The 20,159-nt window shown below is 35.7% G+C and overlaps 3 protein-coding genes and 1 pseudogene across 5 annotated transcripts; all 4 read left to right on the top strand.

The window, feature by feature from the left end:
* Positions 1-4,185: 4,185 nt before the first annotated feature.
* LOC122276748 lies at positions 4,186-5,260 on the top strand (annotated as a pseudogene).
* Positions 5,261-7,444: 2,184 nt separating this feature from the next.
* LOC122275236 (cysteine-rich receptor-like protein kinase 29) lies at positions 7,445-9,385 on the top strand. 3 transcript variants are annotated; one of them, XM_043084220.1, is made up of 4 exons: positions 7,445-7,885; positions 8,100-8,337; positions 8,555-8,708; positions 8,849-9,385. In XM_043084220.1, the coding sequence occupies exons 2-4, from the start codon at positions 8,132-8,134 to the stop codon at positions 9,191-9,193; spliced, it is 705 nt and encodes a 234-aa protein (XP_042940154.1). In that variant the 5' UTR covers positions 7,445-7,885; positions 8,100-8,131; the 3' UTR covers positions 9,194-9,385. The 3 variants fall into 3 exon arrangements, with proteins under 3 accessions (XP_042940154.1, XP_042940152.1, XP_042940151.1); XM_043084218.1 differs by having other exon boundaries at positions 7,445-7,976; XM_043084217.1 differs by lacking the exon at positions 7,445-7,885 and having other exon boundaries at positions 7,983-8,337.
* On the top strand, positions 7,484-8,032 carry LOC122276747 (putative receptor-like protein kinase At4g00960). Its single transcript, XM_043086658.1, has 2 exons — positions 7,484-7,645; positions 7,766-8,032. Exons 1-2 carry the CDS (start codon positions 7,484-7,486, stop codon positions 8,030-8,032), a joined length of 429 nt encoding a protein of 142 aa, XP_042942592.1.
* An 8,974-nt stretch (positions 9,386-18,359) lies between the features above and the next one.
* LOC122276746 lies at positions 18,360-18,980 on the top strand. Its single transcript, XM_043086657.1, has one exon. It carries the CDS (start codon positions 18,360-18,362, stop codon positions 18,978-18,980), a length of 621 nt encoding a protein of 206 aa, XP_042942591.1.
* Positions 18,981-20,159: the final 1,179 nt, after the last annotated feature.

Here is a 20,159-nt window from a genome sequence, read left to right as displayed (position 1 = left end):
TCGTCAAAAGCTCAAGGGAACGATTCAACGCTTTTCTCTCGTCCGTGCTCGTGTATGATTCCAATGTACGTGCAATAATTGGAATTCCCTCTCCAAAAATAGATGATTTGAATCCCTCTAGCTATATTTTTCTCTCCCAAGAAGTGTTCTCCAGTCAAAACTCGCGGCCCTAGAGTGAAAAATTGCTTTTATATGGTGTCACGGCGGAAAACCTAAAATCTGTCAAAATACGATGTTCGCTCGAGCGGCGTGTCGAGCGCGCGTCGAGCATTCGACTCTGCCTAATTTCGCTCGAGCGTCCTATCGAGCGCACATCGAGCGTTCGACTCTGCCTGATTTCGCTCGAGCGGCCAATGTCTCCGCTCGAGCGATCTTTGTTTTTCAGCAACCCACTCGAGCTCCCTGTCGAGCGGCAGTCGAGCATTTGAATCTGCCTGAATTCACTCGAGCGGCCAAAAGCCTCCACTCGAGCGAACTTGTAAAATCTGCAATATGAAATTTTTGCAAGTTATCACCTCTTCATGTAGTTCACCATGTAAAAACGCATTGTTCACATCTAACTGATGAATATGCCAGTTCTTAATTGCAACAACAGCAAGTAGAAGTCTAATAGAAGTAATCTTAGCAACAGGTGAGAAGGTGTCAAAGAAATCTAGACCTTCTTGTTGAGTGTAACCTTTTGCCACTAATCTTGCCTTATGTCTCTCTATAGTTCCATCAGCTTTGTATTTGATTCTAAACACCCATTTACAACCAATGGTCTGTTTATTTTTAGGTAAAGTAACAAGCTCCCATGTTTTGTTTAATTCTAAAGCATTAAGTTCATTTTGCATAGCTTTTTGCCATTCTGGAAATTGAGCAGCCTGTTAATATGTTTTGGGCTCTAATGAAGTTGTGATAGAAGCAAGGAAGGCTTTATGAGATGATGAAAGTCTATTTGCAGAAAGGAAAGGAGAGATAGAGTAGAAATTACCTTGTTTAGAACCATCAGTAGAAGAAATTGAAGGAGCTGCATTTGAAGAAACTTGATTACAATAATAATCCTGCAGAAAATGAGGTGCTTGTCTAAGTCGAGTGGATTTTCTGAGTTGTGGAGAATTGTTTGAAATATGATTGTTCTGAGGTATAGAAGAATATTGATGATCATCATTATGGTCATCATTAATATGTGGATGATTTATCTGTGAAATTGATAATACAGGTGGATTAGCAACTGGATTACTATGGAAAGTATCATAACTGTATGAATTTTCTGATGGAGGAAATAGAAATGTGTGATTTTGAGGATCAGATGGTATAGTTGTAAAAGGAAGAATGTTTTCATGAAATATAACATTTCTAGAGATGAAAACTTTCTTAGTATGGAGATCCATTATTTTGTAGCCTTTTATATTAGAGGGATACCCAAGAAATATGCACGAGACAGCTCTAGGATCAAATTTTTGTCTGTGATGTTGAAGTGTTGAAGCAAAGCAAAGACAACCAAATATTTTTAGATGAGTAAGTTTTGGTGTTTTATTAAAGAGCATTTCATAGGGAGTTTTGTTTTTAAGAAGAGGAATGTGGATCCTATTAATAATATGAGCTGCTGTGAGAACACAGTCACTCCAAAAAGATAATGGAATATTTGCTTGAAACATTAAAGCCCTAGCTGTACTAAGCAAGTGTTGATGTTTTCTTTCTACTAGGCCATTTTGCTGTGGGGTTTCTACACAACTTCTTTGGTGTAAAATTCCATTTTCATGATAAAAATCTGTTATTAGGAACTCGGGTCCATTGTCTGATCTTATTATTTTGACAGCAACATCAAACTGTGTTTTAATCATTTTGCAGAAACCTTTAAGTAGGAATGGAACTTCAGATTTTGTTTTAAGCATATAAACCCAAGTACAACGTGTAAAATCATCAACAATTGTTAAAAAAATATTTATAACCTGAATAAGAAATGGTTCCAAAAGGACCCCAAAAGGACCCCATATGTCACAGTGAATCAAATCAAACATTTTATTAGATTTGCTATGTGATACAGGAAATGATAGTTTTCTTTGCTTTGCTAATGGACAGATATCACATACATTTTTACAATCCATAGAGATAGAAGGATCAAGATGTTTAAGAGAAGAAACTCTAGAGAGAGATACATGGCCTAATCTGTAATGCCATAAGTCCAATGATTTTTGAGATGTAGCAGAAAAATGAGGTGGATTAGCTTTAGAAGTTTCAGAGGCAGAATTGAAGTAATATAAGCCTTGTTTCTCAAATGCAATCCCAATCATCTTCTTCATTGATTGGTCCTGTAAAAGGCAATGAGTACGAAAGAAAGACAAAGAAATATTAGAATCTTTGGTTAGCTTAGAAATAGACAAAAGGTTAAAGATAAAGAATGGTACACATAAGACATTTTGCAAGAAAAGATTGGTAGAAATGCAAATTGTTCCTATGTGTGTTGCTGGTATAACTTGTCCATTTGGTAAATTGACAGATATATTTATTTGTTTGGGAGGAAAGCAATAGAATGAGGGTGAAAAGATCATGTGATCTGTTGCACCAGTGTCTAATATCCAAGAACATTTAGATTTTGCAATGGTAGAAACTAAATTGCAAGAAGAATTACCAGAAAATTGAGAGGAAGTAACAAGGTTGCAAGATGATAGATTCTAGGTGTTTGAGGGGATTTGAGATGACTGAGATGACTGAGAGGAATTGGAAATAGCTAGCAGCTTATTGAAATCTTCAGAAGTCAAAGAAACCATGTGAGACTCATTACTGTTTTGTTTACAGACATCATTAGTTGTAATTGCAGCATCATGAGCAGCAGAATGAATTCTCTTTCCTTTCGGTCCAGTCCACCCAGGAGGGTATCCATGAAGCTGGAAGCACTTATCCACTGTGTGTCCATTGTATCCACAATGTGTACAATGAAGAATGGACTTCTTGGATTTTTCTTTGGAAAATCTGTACTGATTTGCTGCAGAAGTCGACTGTTTAACCATCAATGCATGAGTTTCAGTAGAAACTGAGTTGGTTAGCTGTCTTTGGCTCTCTTCTTGGAGTAATAAACAAAAGACCTTGGCCATAGGTGGTAATGGTATTGAAAGAAGTAACTGACTTCTTATGGATGCAAAAGAATCATTTAAACCAACCAGAAACTTCAGAACATAGTCTGATTGTTGCCTTTGTAGTAAAAAAGAGAAGAGATCACATGTACAACTTGCCATTTTTCCACAAGTACATGTTGGAAAAGGACGAAAACTTACATATTCATCCCATAATGTTTTAAAAGCACTGAAATACTCAGTGACAGATGAAGAACCTTGGTTGATGCAACTCAAAGATTTTTCAAGGTGAAAAACCCTTGGTCCATCACTTCTTAAGTATCTAGTCTTCAATTCATTCCAAAGATCAAGAGATGAATTTACATATAGCAAACTGTTTCGAATATCTTTGGAAATGGAGTTTATAAGCCAAGAAAGTACCAAGTTATTTGCCCTTAACCAAGCTGTGTGAAGAACAGATTCAGAAAAATGTGGAGGTCGAATTGAACCATCGATGAATGCCACTTTGTTCTTGACAGATAAAGCAATGGTAATGGATCTGCTCCAAGCAACATAGTTATCTCCAGTAAAGATCTCTGAGACAAGAAGGGCACCAGGGTTATCACTAGGATGCAGATAGTATGGACTTGATGAAAGGTCTGATGGATTTATGTTTGGGACAGAATCAACAGAAGTTTCAGAACCCATTTCAAGAAAGATCAAGAAGCACAATCTTGGAGTTTGTAATGCAGAAAAATCACTACAAATTCTTGAGAAATCTGTAATGCAGAGAAGAAAAATCACTACAAATTCTTGAGGAATCTGTAATGCAGAGAACAAAGTGTAATGAAAAGAGAAGAAAGAAGGTGGATCGAATCCCAGAAGAGAAAAGTGCGGAATTTCTAATCTGATACCATGATAAGAACTCGATCAAGTGAGGGAGGAACTTGAAAAACAGAGAAAAAGAAGAGAATACGAAATTTTATTAATGAAAAGAAGTACATTACAAGTCTGATATGGTACTCTATTTATAGCAAAATAACAGATTTAACTAACTATATTGTATTGACTATTTTAGCCTTTTCTACTTTGGATTTTAACTCCATATTATCAATATGTGATGCAATACTCCAACAGTTACAAATACAGAAGCAACACAAATTTCCAGATTGGTGGTATCTTTAACGTACAGCGCAAGTCCATCCTTCCTATTCTCCATAAAACTTAATCATATTGGTTCCTTGATTTGCAGGCCAAAGAGAGAGGAACAACGAAGATCATGTGTTATTCAAATCGACTTTTATTGCTCGGCATCGTTCTCTTCCATTTTGTTACTCCCACGGCTCAGTGGTACTGTTATGAAACTGGTAACTACACTAGCAACAGTACCTACAGGGAAAACCTCGTTGGCCTTCATGTCTTCCAACACGAAGATCGATTACGGATTTTATAATTTCACCGCCGGAGAAAATGCCGACAAAGTGAACGCGATTGCATTTTGTAGAGGAGACGTTACGCTGGATGTGTGTCGTAGTTGTATAAATTCGACAAGTCAATATCTCTTACAGTCTTGCCCCAACCAGAAGGAGGCAATCAACTGGCCCGATAAATGTTCTGTACGATACTCAAACAGATCTATATTTGGCGTTATGGAAACGCAGCCTATGTTTGTTTTTATAACGTACGAAACGCATCCGACATAGATGGGTTCAAAAATGTGCTAAGACCCCTGCTAGATAGGCTAAGAAAAAGCGCCGCACTTGGAAATTCTACTCGCAAGTTCGCTCTGGGAAGTGAGGCAACCCCAGACTTCCAAAACAATCTATGCGCTTTTGGAGTGTACTCCTGATTGGAACTCGCTGGACTGCACCAGCTGCCTGGAGCAGTTGGTTGGATATATGTCATATTGTTGTAATGGCCTAAAGGTGGGAGGAAAATTCGTAACACCCAGTTGTGATTTAAGGTACGAGATATACAGTTTCTATAACCCTACAGCTGAGTCACCACCTCCGTCGCCTCCGCCACCTCCTATAGCGCAGCCAGTTCCACCCCCCCTCCCCCAAACCACCACAACTGCTTCCACCCACACATGGTACGTACGTATGGTAAGCGACCTTTTAGTTCTGTTTTGGTTCTACAAGGTATATAAATCCTACTGTGCCAACGTTTTATCATTTATGGACCGTAAAAGGGATTTTGAGAGAAGAATATTACATCTAAATTAGAATTTCGATAGGCGATTAGACAATCTTTCTTGTAATAGTAGGTGTATATATATATATATCTTTAACTACCATATTCACCTCCCGAAATGAGCTGTCTTTATGCAACACTGTATTTCTTGTCTAAATGAACCTTATTCCACAAAGAGAGAGAGGCATATTTCTGGGTGACGTCCATGCACTCGCAAACGAATGGTCCCCTGAGCGGTGCCGTCTCGGCGTCTACCCAGCTGAAATGTTGAAACAACCATTCAAGTCTGTACCCTCTAAATGCGTTAGGAAATAAATCCCTGAAGTGATCTCTTATAAAGTGCCTCTGGTATGCAGAGATGTCGTGTGGTCCATATATATATTTTTAGAATATATATAAAATCATATAATTCATCGCTTTTGCAAGTCTCAAATGAAAAAATCTCTTTTTTAAGGGTAATTAGTCTTTTTTTTTTTTTTTAGCAATGCTATGTACCGTCTCTATTTGGGGACTGCAATGTAAATCTAGATAATTTTATTTTTAAAATTACAAAAATATTTCTCATAAAATGATATTTTTTCTCATTTAATAAATGACCTACACAAATGGGAACTGCAAATAATTATATATATATATATATATATATAGGATTTGCACGAAACATGAACACCTTAAACCTATATTTAACATTATTATTTAAAGTAAGTGAAAAAGCTGTGGTTCTGCCAATCACTACACCTAAAGGGGGGTGAATAGGTGTAATCTAATTTTGATAATCTTTTCAAAATTAGTCAAACATACAGTTATTAAAAAAAATCAAATAACACAAATAATCAACACAGTGATTTTGATCATGAAATAAAAACTCATTTGAAGAACATCTTCAAAATCTAAAACCACTCCAAGTGTAATACACAACCTCAAATCCACTATAGAAACTTTAGTTCATTGCAACCAATTTAGAGACACTCACAAAACTTTTGTGGTAGCTAAACTTGGCTTGCAACACTATGAGTGACCCACTCGATCTCTACATGGATGTAATGTGGGAACTTCGACCTTTCAATAGCTTCCCACGAGAACCTCTCGATCTCTACATCAACAGCAGCTCCAAACTCTTCCTGCCAATGAACACGTCCACTTCAATGGACTGATATAAAGTTTGATCTTGAGTGTGGTGTGGTGGAGATGTGTTTATCCAAGAGAGAATCAACCATGTGGGGTTGAGGTTGATCTAAAAAGCTCTTGGAAGCACTTAGGGTTTTTGCTCTGATTCTCCACACCAAAGAACACAAGTGAGCTGTTCTATTTATAGTCCTAAGTGAGAGGGGCGCTCAAAACCCTAAATTTTAAGTTGTCTTGAATATTGGCTCAAGCGAGTGTCGAGCGAGAGTCGAGCGCATGCTGTCCTTCAGAAGTCGCTCGAGCGCCACATCGAGCAACCCACTCTAGATGGGTCTCGCTCGAGCTCCACGTCGAGCACCAGTTGAGTGACCCACTTTGGATGGGTGTTGCTCGCCCACGTCGAGCGCCAGTCAAGCAACCCACTTTGGATGGATCTCGCTTAAGCAATATTCGAGCAAACTCTGTTTTGAGCTCTGCTTGACCCATGTTGAGCACACTTCAATCATTTTCATGTTACACTGCTTCAACACTTGTTACAACATTATTTTACACAGATTTTTACAAGAATATGCAAATCAACTTTCCCTCAACAATAAGTATTCAACACATTGAATTAATAAATTAAATCAGACTTTGATCAAAAAGTGAGAAAATTGTTAAAATATTAATTAAATAATTAAGCTTCTTTTCCCACCAACTCAATTATTAATTACATTTATTTAATTTCAATTAAAACCATCAATAATAATACGAAGTACTTAGAGAAATGAAATGCAAGAATCCATAGTTGTTTTTGGTCCTCAACTACTTGCATTGGTAGTTTAAAAATTAGCTAGGGTGGTGTCAAAACTATGAAGGGTGAATACCCTCTCTCGTCTATAGTCAGATCGTGCAAATCGCTAATATCTTTTAGTCGAATTTGGGAAAAGAAAAAAACTAACTCGATCATACAATTTTATTTATACCTAACATCAGATATCTGATTCAAAATCAGTCTCTTTTAAATGAATTTTTAGTTTCATTTTGATAAAAGCATAACTCTGGTGTCTACAGGGAAGGAAAGTAATTCATCAAGAACTGCAATAGCTATAGGAAAATAGCAAATTGCATTACCTTTATTCTCGCGATGCATGAATCTAATTCAGATGTATAACATGTTCTTACGTCAAGGCGTGGATGAAATTAGTAGTGCCGATTCCTTGCAATTTGACATCGGGACAATTAAAATTGCAACGGACAACTTTTCTGATACAAACGAGCTTGGAAAAGGTGGATTTGGTATTGTTTACAAGGTAATGAGACCCAATCGAGTCGTAAATTATGTCATTTTACTTGTCGTAATTAGTTAAATCTAATATCATGAATGTTGAGGTTATATATATGATAGATTTTGGTATATTCATATCTTTCAGGGTGAGCTTCCAAATAGACAAGAAATAGCTGTGGAGCGGTTGTCCAAGACTTCTCAACAAGGAGATCTAGAATTTAAGGATGAGGTCAAGTTAGTGGCTACTCTTCAACATAGGAATTTGGTAAGGCTCCTAGGATTTTGTTTGGAAGGAAAGGAAAGACTTCTAATTTATGAGTTTGTACCTAATGCAAGCGTTGAAAAGTTCATATTTGGTATGTTTGTCGTTCCTCTCAAATCCCAAATTCTATTTATAGTAATTACATCTTAATGGAATTGTCCTATCTTCCACATATATTGCTTCAACATGATCACAGTACATTTGCATGAAGATGCAGATCCAAACAAGAGTGCACTATTGAATTGGGAAATGCGTCACAAACTTATAGAAGGCATCGCTCGAGGTCTTCTTTACCTCCATGAAGATTCGCGACTTCGTATTATTCACCGTGATCTACAGGCTAGCAACATCTTGTTAGATGCAAATATGAATCCAAAGATTTTAGATTTCGGCATGGCAAGATTATTTGTATCAGATCAAACCCAAGGCAAAACGAGCAGAATTGTGGGGACCTAGTAAGTATATCCACATAATCTATAGCTAGTAACTAAGATGTAGCATGCTATATACAAGTAGAGCCTACAGTTTGTGCGAAAGAAACAAACAACATGGGAGGTCTTTTATACCATCTTCAATAAAGAAGATGCAATTAAGTTCATAAAAAAGTACAAGTACCAAGAGCTATGACGTCATTCAAATCAAACTAATATTTCTCATAATTTTCACCTGCAGCGGATACATGCCTCCAGAATATGTAATGTGCAGACAATTTTCAGTAAAATCTGATGTGTTTAGTTTTGGCGTGTTAGTTCTGGAGATAGTGAGTGGTAAAAATATTAACTCTAGTTTTGAGGGAGAGAATGAAGCTGGCGGCCTTCTAAGTTATGTAAGTGCAAAATTTTTCTCTTTTTTATATGCATTTCCTTTTTATCTCAAAGTCCGACAAGATGGTTAAGTCCTATGATGTTGAAAAAATAAATGAATGTTCTGCTTATTGTGGTGTCTCCCAATGTAACCATCATGCAGGTATGGAAAAATTGGAGGGAGGGGACAACCTCAAATACTGTAGATGCCACATTAAAGGCCAGGTCAACAAGTCAAACAATGAGATGCATCCACATTGGATTATTATGTGTTCAAGAAAATGTGGCTGTCAGACCAACCATGGCTACAGTCGTCCTCATGTTTAATAGCCACTCTATTACTCTACCAGTACCCTCAAGACCTGCATTTCTTATGCACAACACTAGATCAGATGTGTCGTCCCAATCAAAGAACGGTGTTGGGGTAACAACACCAAATAGGCGTGGAAGTTGCATTGTCCAAGCCTCAATAAATGAAGCTTCAATATCTGAGCTAGATGGTCGCTAACTTTAATGGAAGCTAGTGGGAATGCAATTCTACAGGTTCAAGATTCCCATCCCCCACCCCCTGTTTTTCAATTTCTTAAGCAACATCTCTATAAATGAAGATGGTGCATTGGTGTGTAGTTAGGCAGCAAAAATATATATGGTGTCATTTTCTTCATCCCAAATGTTTAGACGTGATTAAACTTTAAAGTTTCCCTGCATTAAATGTTGTGATTAATTCTCTCCCCCGATCAAGGAAGGTCATTTTTTTCCCTTATTTTTTGTTTGTCTAATTTTTGTGATAATTTTCTTAATTTTCTTTTTCTAGTAAATTTTTTAATTAAGAAATTTGTTAGTTTTTCTTAAAATTCCATATAAAGCATGTCAAATTACACATTTCGAATGATTATTGGAGCTGACAAGACGTTTCTAGTGGTTTATTGACATTAATGTAACGACAAATAGAATAATTTTGATAAATGGTGAAAAATTCAGAGATTAGAAGGTTCAAATTTTAGAGTGAAGAGACATACAATATGGACATTACATACTTGTGAGGGTATTTAAATTAGATTTTTTATATTAATTTAATTAGATTTTTTATATTAATTTACCATTTTTTGACATCAAAGCACGCTATATATTTTTGCTTGCTTCGTGCTTCAAACAGACATACAGTGGGTGCTTTTGACGCCGAGCAGAATTACATTAATTTGTTAATCATGACATTACGCGTGTTGTGCTAGCTAGTGCATATATACTCCAAGACCATCTTTTAATCTAATTTACAGACTCGAGATTTCAGCATCCTGGACTTCAGTGCTTGAATTCTTTTAAGACTCTGAATTTTAAGTATCATGAATTTTCAAAATTACAGAGAAGCAACGCCAGTACATCCTTCCTATTCTCCTTAAAAACTACGGGAATCACATATATATATGAGTTTAAACTGTTCCTTCATTGGAATCTTTCAATTTGTAGACTAGAGATGGGAACAACCAATATGTGTTGGAAAATACTTTTCTTCTCCGTACCTGTTGCTACCACGGCTTAGCATTGTTATCAAACTTTAACTACGCCAGCAACATGAGTACTTTTATTGAGCCATCCACGTTGGATTCCAAATCACAAATTAAATGGCAAACATCCAACGCAGCAACAACTGATCTAGAACCTTTAGGAATTAATTAGGAAGCTTGGTGTGTGCACTCTGGCATTTGTTGTAACCGTTTGGCGGAGGAATATAATGTGCTGTGCATATTGCATTGTATTTTTGGCAGTGCACACTAACTGTCTGTAAATATGCTTAGGAAAGATTCCTCTTGTATCTCTATAAATTGAGCCCCGTACATCTCTGTTTTATTATCAAATGAAATACAACAATACTTGTTTTCTCTCATACTCTGTCAACTTTCAGGGCGAACCTCGTTGGCCTTCTGTCCTCCATGTATTCAAATTCCAACACAGAGGTCGATAACGGGTTTTACAATTTCCTGAAAATATCAACAAAGTCAACGCGATTTCCCTTTCATGTAGAGAGGAAACATTCTGCAGGAGTCATATCATAAATATATCAATTCAACAATCCAGACTTGTTAAAAGTCTTGTCTCAATCTGAAGGAGGCTCTTAATTCGTGTTTTGTAGCCACCAACTACGACGATATTGCGAAGGAGGAAGAGTGGTGGTTGGGTGTGGCCGTGTCATTTCCGATGTCAAATTAAATTATATCCAGACGAAGCAGGGGAAGAAGGAAGTAAAGAATCTATGGGGAGAGTGATCGGCGGGTGAGTAAACTGTTTTGTCTTGGCCCCCTTTCCCCCATTTCATAGGGGTCCTTGTCCACTCGGACTGCCACACTACCAGATTCAATGTGGCAGCCTCTTGTCGACAACAGGATCTTTTGTCGTGATTCCCCACTTGCATTCTATGCCAGCACCCAGTTGTGATTTAAGATTCAAGATAGCCCTTTTCTACGACCTTGACACTGAGGAATCATGGCAACCGCCGCTAGTGCTGCCAGCATCTCTCAGGGCCAGCTCAATGGTGAGGCCATTGCCTAGGCCCACCTAGCTAAAGCCTCCAAAATTAAAAATAAAGTATTTTTTTAATTTTTTAAAAAATAAAAAATAAAAATCATTTTATTAAATAAAATTTCAAATAAATTTTATATTTTTCAAAGTGTGCAAGTCTCATAATACTAAATTTAATATTTAATACAATGAATTATTTATATTTAAATAATATTTTTAGATCTTGCTAAATTGAGGTACAAAATTTACATTGAGATCTTATTTTAAATTGTTGTATTAAATATGAACTCAAAAAAAATTATTTAAAGATTTTAAATAAAATTTCATTTTATTGAAAATTTTAAAAATATTCCATATAATAATTTATATTTTATTATATTATAATTACAAATGACTAATTTAAATTTTGTCTTAGACTTCAATTTATATTGAGCTGCGCCACTCCCCCCCCCCAACCACTGCCGCTTCCCTCTACTGAAGGTATGCTTCTTGATGCTTCATGCCCCGGAAGTTCAAGATCTCTTATTGGTCTGTTTTTTTTTTAAACAACTTATTCTTTATGCCAACAAATATTATAAACTGTTTATGAATATACACATCAACAAGCGTAAATGTATAATAATTAAAGATGGTCAAGAAATTTCTTTCATTAACAGAAAACAATAATTAAAGACACTCACCTTCTCAAAACCATCTACATCTTTACTATCTAGGGCTGTGCAAAAAAACCACAGATCCGATCCATCCGAATGGCCCGACCCGACTTGGCTGCTAAATACGATTTAAACTAATGTTCAGGTCGAACCCGTGAAATGCCGATTTCAACCCTCCCAATCCGCCTAAAGTCATCTTCTCATTTCTACGAGGAAGAGATCAAAGATGGCGGCCTCCTTCGTGTCTGCAGAGACGGACAGGTATAGCAACATGTTTTCGCACAAAGAAGCGTGGGTGTAGACCATTCTCTTCGTCATCACCATCGCCTCCCATCCCCATTCTCTGAAACCTCACCTTTTCAAGTGAAGCTCAGAGCTAGCATGGACATGAAGACGAAGAGACAATTACTCCTGTTAGGCGCTCCTGTTATGCAAGAAAATCAAATGGCAGATGGGTATCCTCGTCATCAGTGTGTTCATCAACTGTAATTGAGAATCAAACAAAGAAAAAATCTCTCTCTGCCTCCATGGTTTCTTCTCCTTCTTCTTCAATATCGTCTTCATCTGCCCATGGCGGCATGGCTCTCATAAAGTGTTTCTTGTCTGTAAGCATTTATCTATCTATCTAATTCTTCCATATTTTGAAGCTGAATACGAAATTGGGTCTGATTCTTTCTCATTTCTTTAGGGCTCGGATTCTGGTTTCTTGGGGTTTCCCTTTTCACTAACGAGAGTAGAAGACAGTGGCGGCCATAACGACCGTAGACGTCACTGCAATGGTTAGTCCAACATTGGAAGCCACTTCTGGCACTGCTACCTTCAATGAACACGATCCACCTGCTAGTAACAGAGTTGCCACCAGAGGAGAGAAACAACATCTGATGGGCATTTTGGGGGAAATGTCCGGTTGACCCGATCCGAAATGGTCAGTGTCGGATGATTGTTTCTTGTTGATGGGTGGGATCGGATCGGGCCCAAACCCAGCTCGGATTGATCGGGTTGCAACCCTATTACTATCTATTCATTCTCTCTGTTGAACCTAAGATTTCAAGTTTTGTATAATTATATATCTACACATGGATTTTGATGATAACAAATGAATTCAAAGAATAAAAGAGTCTCAATCTCAAGTTGTCTACGCAATGGAGTCAAGCACATCAAGGAAACAAGCATGAGCAAGAAGGGAACAAGTTCACATTAAAGTCATAGAGTAATGTTGTAAATCTCTTAAAAATTTGAAATTAAGATTAAGGCTCAAAATTAATATTTTATCATAAAGCATTAAAATACATTTTTCATATGTGCATGAATATTTTGAAAATTAAATTTGAAAATTTTGAAAGATGATTGATTGTCATCTTTCACATGTGCATACCTTGATTAAAGGGTTAAATTTTGAAAATATTAAAGATGATTGATTGTCATCTTTCACATATGCATGTTTTATTTGAATATTTTCAAAAGTGATTGATGCTTTTTTTGACATATGCAAAAAGTAAAAGATTAGGTTTGAATTTTTTGAAAAGTAAAGTGCGCTCCTTTTGTCATATGCAAAAAGTAAAAAATTAGGTTTGAATTTTTTGAAAAGTAAAGTGTGCTCATTTTCTCATATGCCAAAAGTAAAAGATTAGGTTTGAAATTTTTGAAAAATGAATGATGTTGTCTTTGACAATTGAAAAAGAAGAACCTTTTATTTGAATTTTTTGAAAAAGTGAATGATGTTATTTTTGACATGTGAATCTTTTTAAATTTGAATATGAAGTCTCATATGCCTATAAATAGATCATTTGAGAGCTTCACATTTACAACACCAAGAGCATATAACATTCATTCAAAACTTTCATTCTCTCTTCTCTAAGCATTGAGTCTTAATTCTTGTTCATTTTGAGAGATATAGTTTGCGCTGTATTGTTCTTATTTCACTCATTGAGGAGTGTTTTCTGATAACCTACCCACTGTCAGCTCTTGTATCAGTAAAAGAGTGTGTATAACCCTTGTGCGTGTAAAAAGTGTTCTACACAGGAAATAGTTGAATCACCACGTGTAAGGTGATTGCAAGTGTAGAGGGTGTTCTACACGGATCCTTTGTAGCGGTGTTGTTCAAAGGTATAATAGGTTTATATCTCCACCTAAAGGAGGTTGAATAGTGAATTTGGGAATCCTCAAGGGGTAGCTTGAGGCGAGGACGTAGGCAGTGGGGCCGAACCTCATTAACATACTGAGTTTGCTTCTCTCTTACCCTTACTCTTTATATTTATTGCTATTTTTTTATTTTGTTTATATTTTATATTGTATATTTGATTTATAATTATTATTTTTTTAATACAACTCAATTCACCCCCCCTTTTGTATTAGTCATCTGGGCAACAATTGGTATCAGAGCTAAGAGTTCTATTATAAGATTAACTATCTTTTGAGTTAAGATCTTATGGCTAACATTGCAGCTTCATTTGGTGAAGGTCAATCTAGCAGTCGGGCTCGACTCTTTTGTGGAGATAATTACTCATTCTGGAAAGTTAGAATGAGAATAGTCATTCAGGCTCAAGGTCGAAAAATCTGGAAATGCATTGTAAATGGACCTTATATTCCAACAAAAGTGGTTGATGTTGTAAAGGTCAAAAAGGAAGAAGAAGAGTTTGATCGTGAAGACGATAGACTTTATACTTTGAATTTAACTGCTATGAATTTATTATTTAATGCTCTCAATGGAAATGAGTTTAATAGAATAATGACTTTTGCTATGGCAAAAGAAATTTGAGATAACTTGAAAGTTACTTATGAAGGAACTTCGCAAGTCAAGGAATCAAAAATTTATATTCTTACTCATGAATATGAAATGTTTAAGATGAATGATGATGAATCTATTTGTAGTATGCACACTCGTTTTACTAACATCATAAACAGCTTGACAGCTCTTGGCAAAATTTATTCCAAAGTGGGGATAATAAGAAAAATTCTCAACTCTCTACCAAAACGCTGGGAATCAAAACTGACAGCGATTCTTGAAGCTAGAGACCTCAAGAAGCTCGAAGTGAATGAACTCATCGGATCACTTATCACCCATGAGTACATATTGAGAAGAGGAGAAGAAGAAGGAAAGTCAAAGAAGAGCTTGGCACTTAAAGCTGTTCCTCATGAAAGTGAAAGTGATGAAGATGAGGAAAATGAAGACAAAGATGAAGAAGTTGCGATGATAACAAGAAGAATTCAGAGGTTCTTAAAGAAAAATAAAACTCCTCCAAGGAAATCCTTCAAAAAGTTTTCCAAGAAAGATTCAGGTAAAAATGATACTTTAATTTGTTATAAATGCAATAAGCCTGGTCATATCAAGCCAGATTATCCTTTGCTAAAGAAAGATTGAAACAAGGGCAAGAAAGCAATGAAAGCTACATGGGATGACGATTCAAGTAGCTCAGATAGTGAAGCAAGCAATGGAAAATCAGCAAATCTTTGTCTTATGGCTAAATATGACATTGAGGTAACAAATCTTGATAATATTGAAGATCTTTCATATGAAGAATTGTAAAATATTTTAGAAGAGGTATATGAGGAATTTGAAAAATTGGGTATCAAGTATACTGTTTTGAAAAAGAAAAATTCTTCTTTAACAAACAAAATTGATATTTTAAAAAAAGAAAGTATCATTTTGAAAGATGAAAATCTTGAATTAAATAAGAAGAAAACCAATTTAAAAAATATTGCTGAAAATTTACGAATAGAAAAAGAAATTTTGAAAAACTTCTTGGTAGTCAAAGATGTGTTTTTGACAAGGCAGGCTTGGGATATATGCCAAAAAAAAATACAAACCTTATAAAAATTTATTTAATAATCCTTCTACATCAAAGACCAATATTCAAAATTCTTTTCATAAAAATAATTTTGTCAAAAAAAGATATTATAATCATTCAAGTTCTTCATATATGTCACATGTTATTTGCAATTTCTGTAATAGAAATGGTCATAATTATCATATTTGTCCTATTAGAAGAAATCATACAATGACTATTAGGGCTATATGGGTACCTAAAATTCTTGTTTCTTCTAATACTAATAAATAAAGGACCCAAAGAACTTGGGTACCAAGAAAAATCATTTATAGGTATGCATGAAGTCATCCACAAGCAAAAACAAATGGTTTTTAGATAGTGGATGTTTAAGACAGATGACAGGAGACAAGACTAAATTCTTTGATCTTAGATCTAAAGAAGAAGGATATGTGACATTTGGAGACAACTCGAAAGGGAAGATCGTGGGAATAGGTAAAATTGGTAATGAATCTTCTCTTATAATTGAAGATGTTCTACTCGTTGAAGGTCTAAAATATAATTTTTTGAGCATAAGTCAATTATGTGATAAAGGATTTACAATTACTTTCAAAATGGATAAGTGCATTATTTTAAATGATCATGATTGTAATATTTGTTTTATTACTTTTAGAAGCAATAATGTTTATACAATCAATTTTGAAGAAATTACCTCACAAGATACTATTTGCTTTTCAGTTCAAAATGAAACTAGTTGGCTATGGCATAGAAGATTAGGTTATGCCAACATGGAACTTATTTCCAAACTTTCAAAAAATGATCTTGTAAGAGGTTTACCAAAAACAAATTTTCTTAAAGACAAAATTTGTGATGCATGCCAATTTGGTAAACAAACAAAAACTTCTTTTAAAACTAAGAAACATATTTCCACTACTAGACCATTACAACTGATACACATGGATATTTTTGGACCAAATAGAGTTGCAAGTCTAGGAGGAAAATATTATGCATTTGTTATTGTTGATGATTTCTCTAGATATACTTGAGTCATCTTTCTTGCTCATAAAGATGAGGCACATAATGCCTTTACCAAATTATGTAAGAGAATTCAAATGAAAAGGGCTATACTATTTCAAGTATCCGAAGTGATAAGGGAAAAGAGTTTGTTAATAAAAATATTGAAACATTTTGTGATGAAAATGGTTTTGTACATAATTTTTCTGCTCCTCGAACTCCTCAACAAAATGGGGTAGTAAAGAGGAAAAATAGATCTCTTCAAGAGATGGCAAGAACAATGTTCGATGAGAACAACTTGCCTAGTTATTTTTGAGCCAAAGCGGTAAGTACTGCATGTTATGTTATAAATAGAGTTATGCTAAAGTCTAAATTAGATAAAACCCCCTATGAGCTTTGGAATGAGAAAACGCCCAACATTAGTTACTTTCATGTATTTGGATGCAAATGTTTTATTTTGAATGACAGGAATAATTTAGGCAAGTTTGATGCAAAATTTGATGAAGGTATCTTTCTCGGGTATTCTACTAATAGTAAAGCTTATAGAGTATTCAATAAAAAGACTTTGACTGTACAAGAATCTATGCATATAGTATTTGATGAATCTAATTCTCCACTCTCCAAGAAATCTATTGATGAAGAAACAAGAGGTATAAATAACACGGAAAGTCTCAATCTCAACAAAGAGAACACAATAGAGGAAGTTCAACATGGAGCCATCAGGAAAGATCATCAAAATTTAATACAAGATGCAACCAAACAATGAAAATTTGTGAAAGATCATCCAGTGGAACAAATTTTGGGAGAACCTTCACGAGGTGTAAGTACTCGATCATCTTTTAGAAATATTTGCAATCATATTGCTTTTCTATCTCAGATTGAACCCAAAAATATTGATGAAGCACTTCTTGATAAATCTTGGATTCTGGTTATGCAATAAGAGTTGAATCAATTTGAAAGAAATGATGTTTGGACACTTATTCCTAGATCCAAAAATCATACTATTATTAGAACAAAATTGGTTTTTAGAAACAAGAAAGATGAGTCCGGAATCATTACTAGAAATAAAACTCGACTTGTAGCCCAATGTTTTAATCAAGAAGAATGAATCGATTATGATGAGACATATGCACCAGTCGCAAGATTAGAAGCTATTCGAATGCTACTTGCATATGCTTGTTATAAAGATTTCAAACTTTTTCAAATGGATGTTAAAAGTGCTTTCTTAAATGATTTTATAAATGAAGAGGTATATGTTGAGCAACCTCCAGGTTTTGAAAATCATATTTCCCCAAATCATGTTTTCAAACTCACAAAAGCACTATATGGACTCAAACAAGCTCCTAGAGCTTGGTACGAGAGACTCAGTGGTTTCTTGATTGAAAAAAGTTTTTCAAGAGGAAAAATCGACACAACTCTTTTCATTAAATATGAAAATGATGATATTCTTTTGATTCAGATTTATGTTGATGATATAATATTGGGTGCTACTAATGAAAATATGTGTCAAGTTTTTGCTAAAACTATACAAGAATAATTTGAGATGAGTATAATGGGAGAACTTACTTTCTTTCTCGGATTGCAAATTAAGCAAGTAAAAAAGTGAAACATTCATCAATCAATCAAAATATATATAAAGTAACAGATTTTGCCTTCCGAATTTTTCGAAAGTCTGTTTTTAGGCGATTTGTGGGCGATTGGTTAGGCGATTTTTTTTAGGGTGTGCATGGCAGCCGCCGAGGGCCCCCAGGCCGCTCTGGTGGTTGCTTCCCAGAAAAGAACCTTTGCAGATTTGTTGCTTGATTCTCCACAACCTATTCCAGAGGTGGTGGTTCCTTTTCGTGGTCCGAAAATTGTAGATGGTGAAGTTTGTATTTTATTTTCAAAGGAAGAAATTGAGAACTCGGTGCTCCCTTTCAGATTCTCGATTGTTCTTAAGTTTCTGAGACAAAGGCCTTCGCTTGACTCTATTAGAGTATTTATCCGCTCTAGATGGGGTCTATCTAAACAGTCGGTTGTTTCGTCGATGCTGAAGCCTCGAAATGTTTTTATCAGAATGTCATCTGAGGAAGATTTTATCAAAGCCTTGACGAGGGAGGCGACAGATATTGATGGTGCAATTTATCATGTTTTTCATTGGACTACCGAATTTCAGGAAGACAAAGAACCTGTAAAAGTTCCTGTCTGGATCTCATTGCCAGGACTTCCACCGAATTATTATCAGGACTCTTATTTGCGTAACATCACCGCTCCGATTGGACAGTACCTGAAACGAGATAATCCTACAAAATGTGCAACTCCGACTGAAGGGGCTCGAATTTGTGTTGAAATGGATGTATCCAAATAGCCATTAGCGGCAATCTGGATTGGTATTCCACGACAACCAAACAGTTTTCTACAGGAAATCATTTATGAGACGCTACCCGCATACTGCATGAAATGCCATATGCAAGGCCATAATGCTAAGACTTGTAAGTGGAGTGATCAAAAGAAGAAGAAGGCTGGTGATCATAAAAATGATGGTGGGAAGGCAGAAAAAGAGTGGGTACGTAAATCTCAGGTAAAAAACTCAGAAGAAAAGGAGACAATTCAGGAGCAGAGTATTGTGATTTTTCAAAAGGGAGAAACTAGCCGATCGGCGGAAACTATGGTGATTGCCGAGGAATCCAAAGAATTGAAAAAAATTCAGGTTGATGAAGTTAATGGGTTTACTGAGGGAGTGGAAGTTATTGATGGAGTTGAGCTCCAAGTCATGGAAAATAAGAAGACTGATGAACAGGCTGTGCAGAACATAAACGCTGATGATCAGCCCATGCAAACAGAAAAATCAGATGAGGATCCAAAATTAAATAACACAATTTCCACCATCAGGGAAGAGGTTGAAGCTGTTCAAAATCCTGCCTTGGTTTCGGAGGTCTTCCTTGGGGAAGTAAATTTGGAAAAGCTTGATATGATTATTGGGGAATGCAATGAGGAGATCCGATCGGACTTGAATGTTGTGAATGAATTCGTGCCAAATTCTTCTCTTGAAAGAGAAGAAGGAGAAATTCAAATTTGCTCTGAGTCGGAAATAGAGGAATCCTTACAACATTTGGCAAGAGGAAAGGGATGTCTTTCAGAATCAGATTTGCATGTAGAGACAGAGATTAACAGGAAAAAGGCAGTTAAAATAAGGGGATCCTCTAGGGTGAAAAGCAAACCCTCAAGACTTGATTTATGATGAATTCTTATTTATATTGGAATATAAGGGGTCTAGGTACGTCGAGAAATAGGTTAAAGAAATTGATTGGGAAGTTGAAGCCGAAAGTTCTTATGCTTGCAGAGCCTATGAGTTCAAATAATAAAATTCAGGTTTGGCGAAATCGTCTTAAGTTTGATGATTGTATTTCTAATGAGGTTGTTGGTGGAAAATTGTGGTTGATGTCGACACAAGAAACCAATCTCGTAGTGCAGGATATGGGAGATCAATTTATTACGGTTAGTATGGTGGATAATCTGAAAACAATTTACGTTACTTTGGTATCTG

This window comes from Carya illinoinensis, chromosome 9, assembly GCF_018687715.1.
Source record: "Carya illinoinensis cultivar Pawnee chromosome 9, C.illinoinensisPawnee_v1, whole genome shotgun sequence".
NCBI lineage: Eukaryota > Viridiplantae > Streptophyta > Magnoliopsida > Fagales > Juglandaceae > Carya > Carya illinoinensis.
The sequence above is the reverse complement of the archived record's forward strand: the minus strand, read 5'-3'. Positions and strand labels throughout refer to the sequence as shown.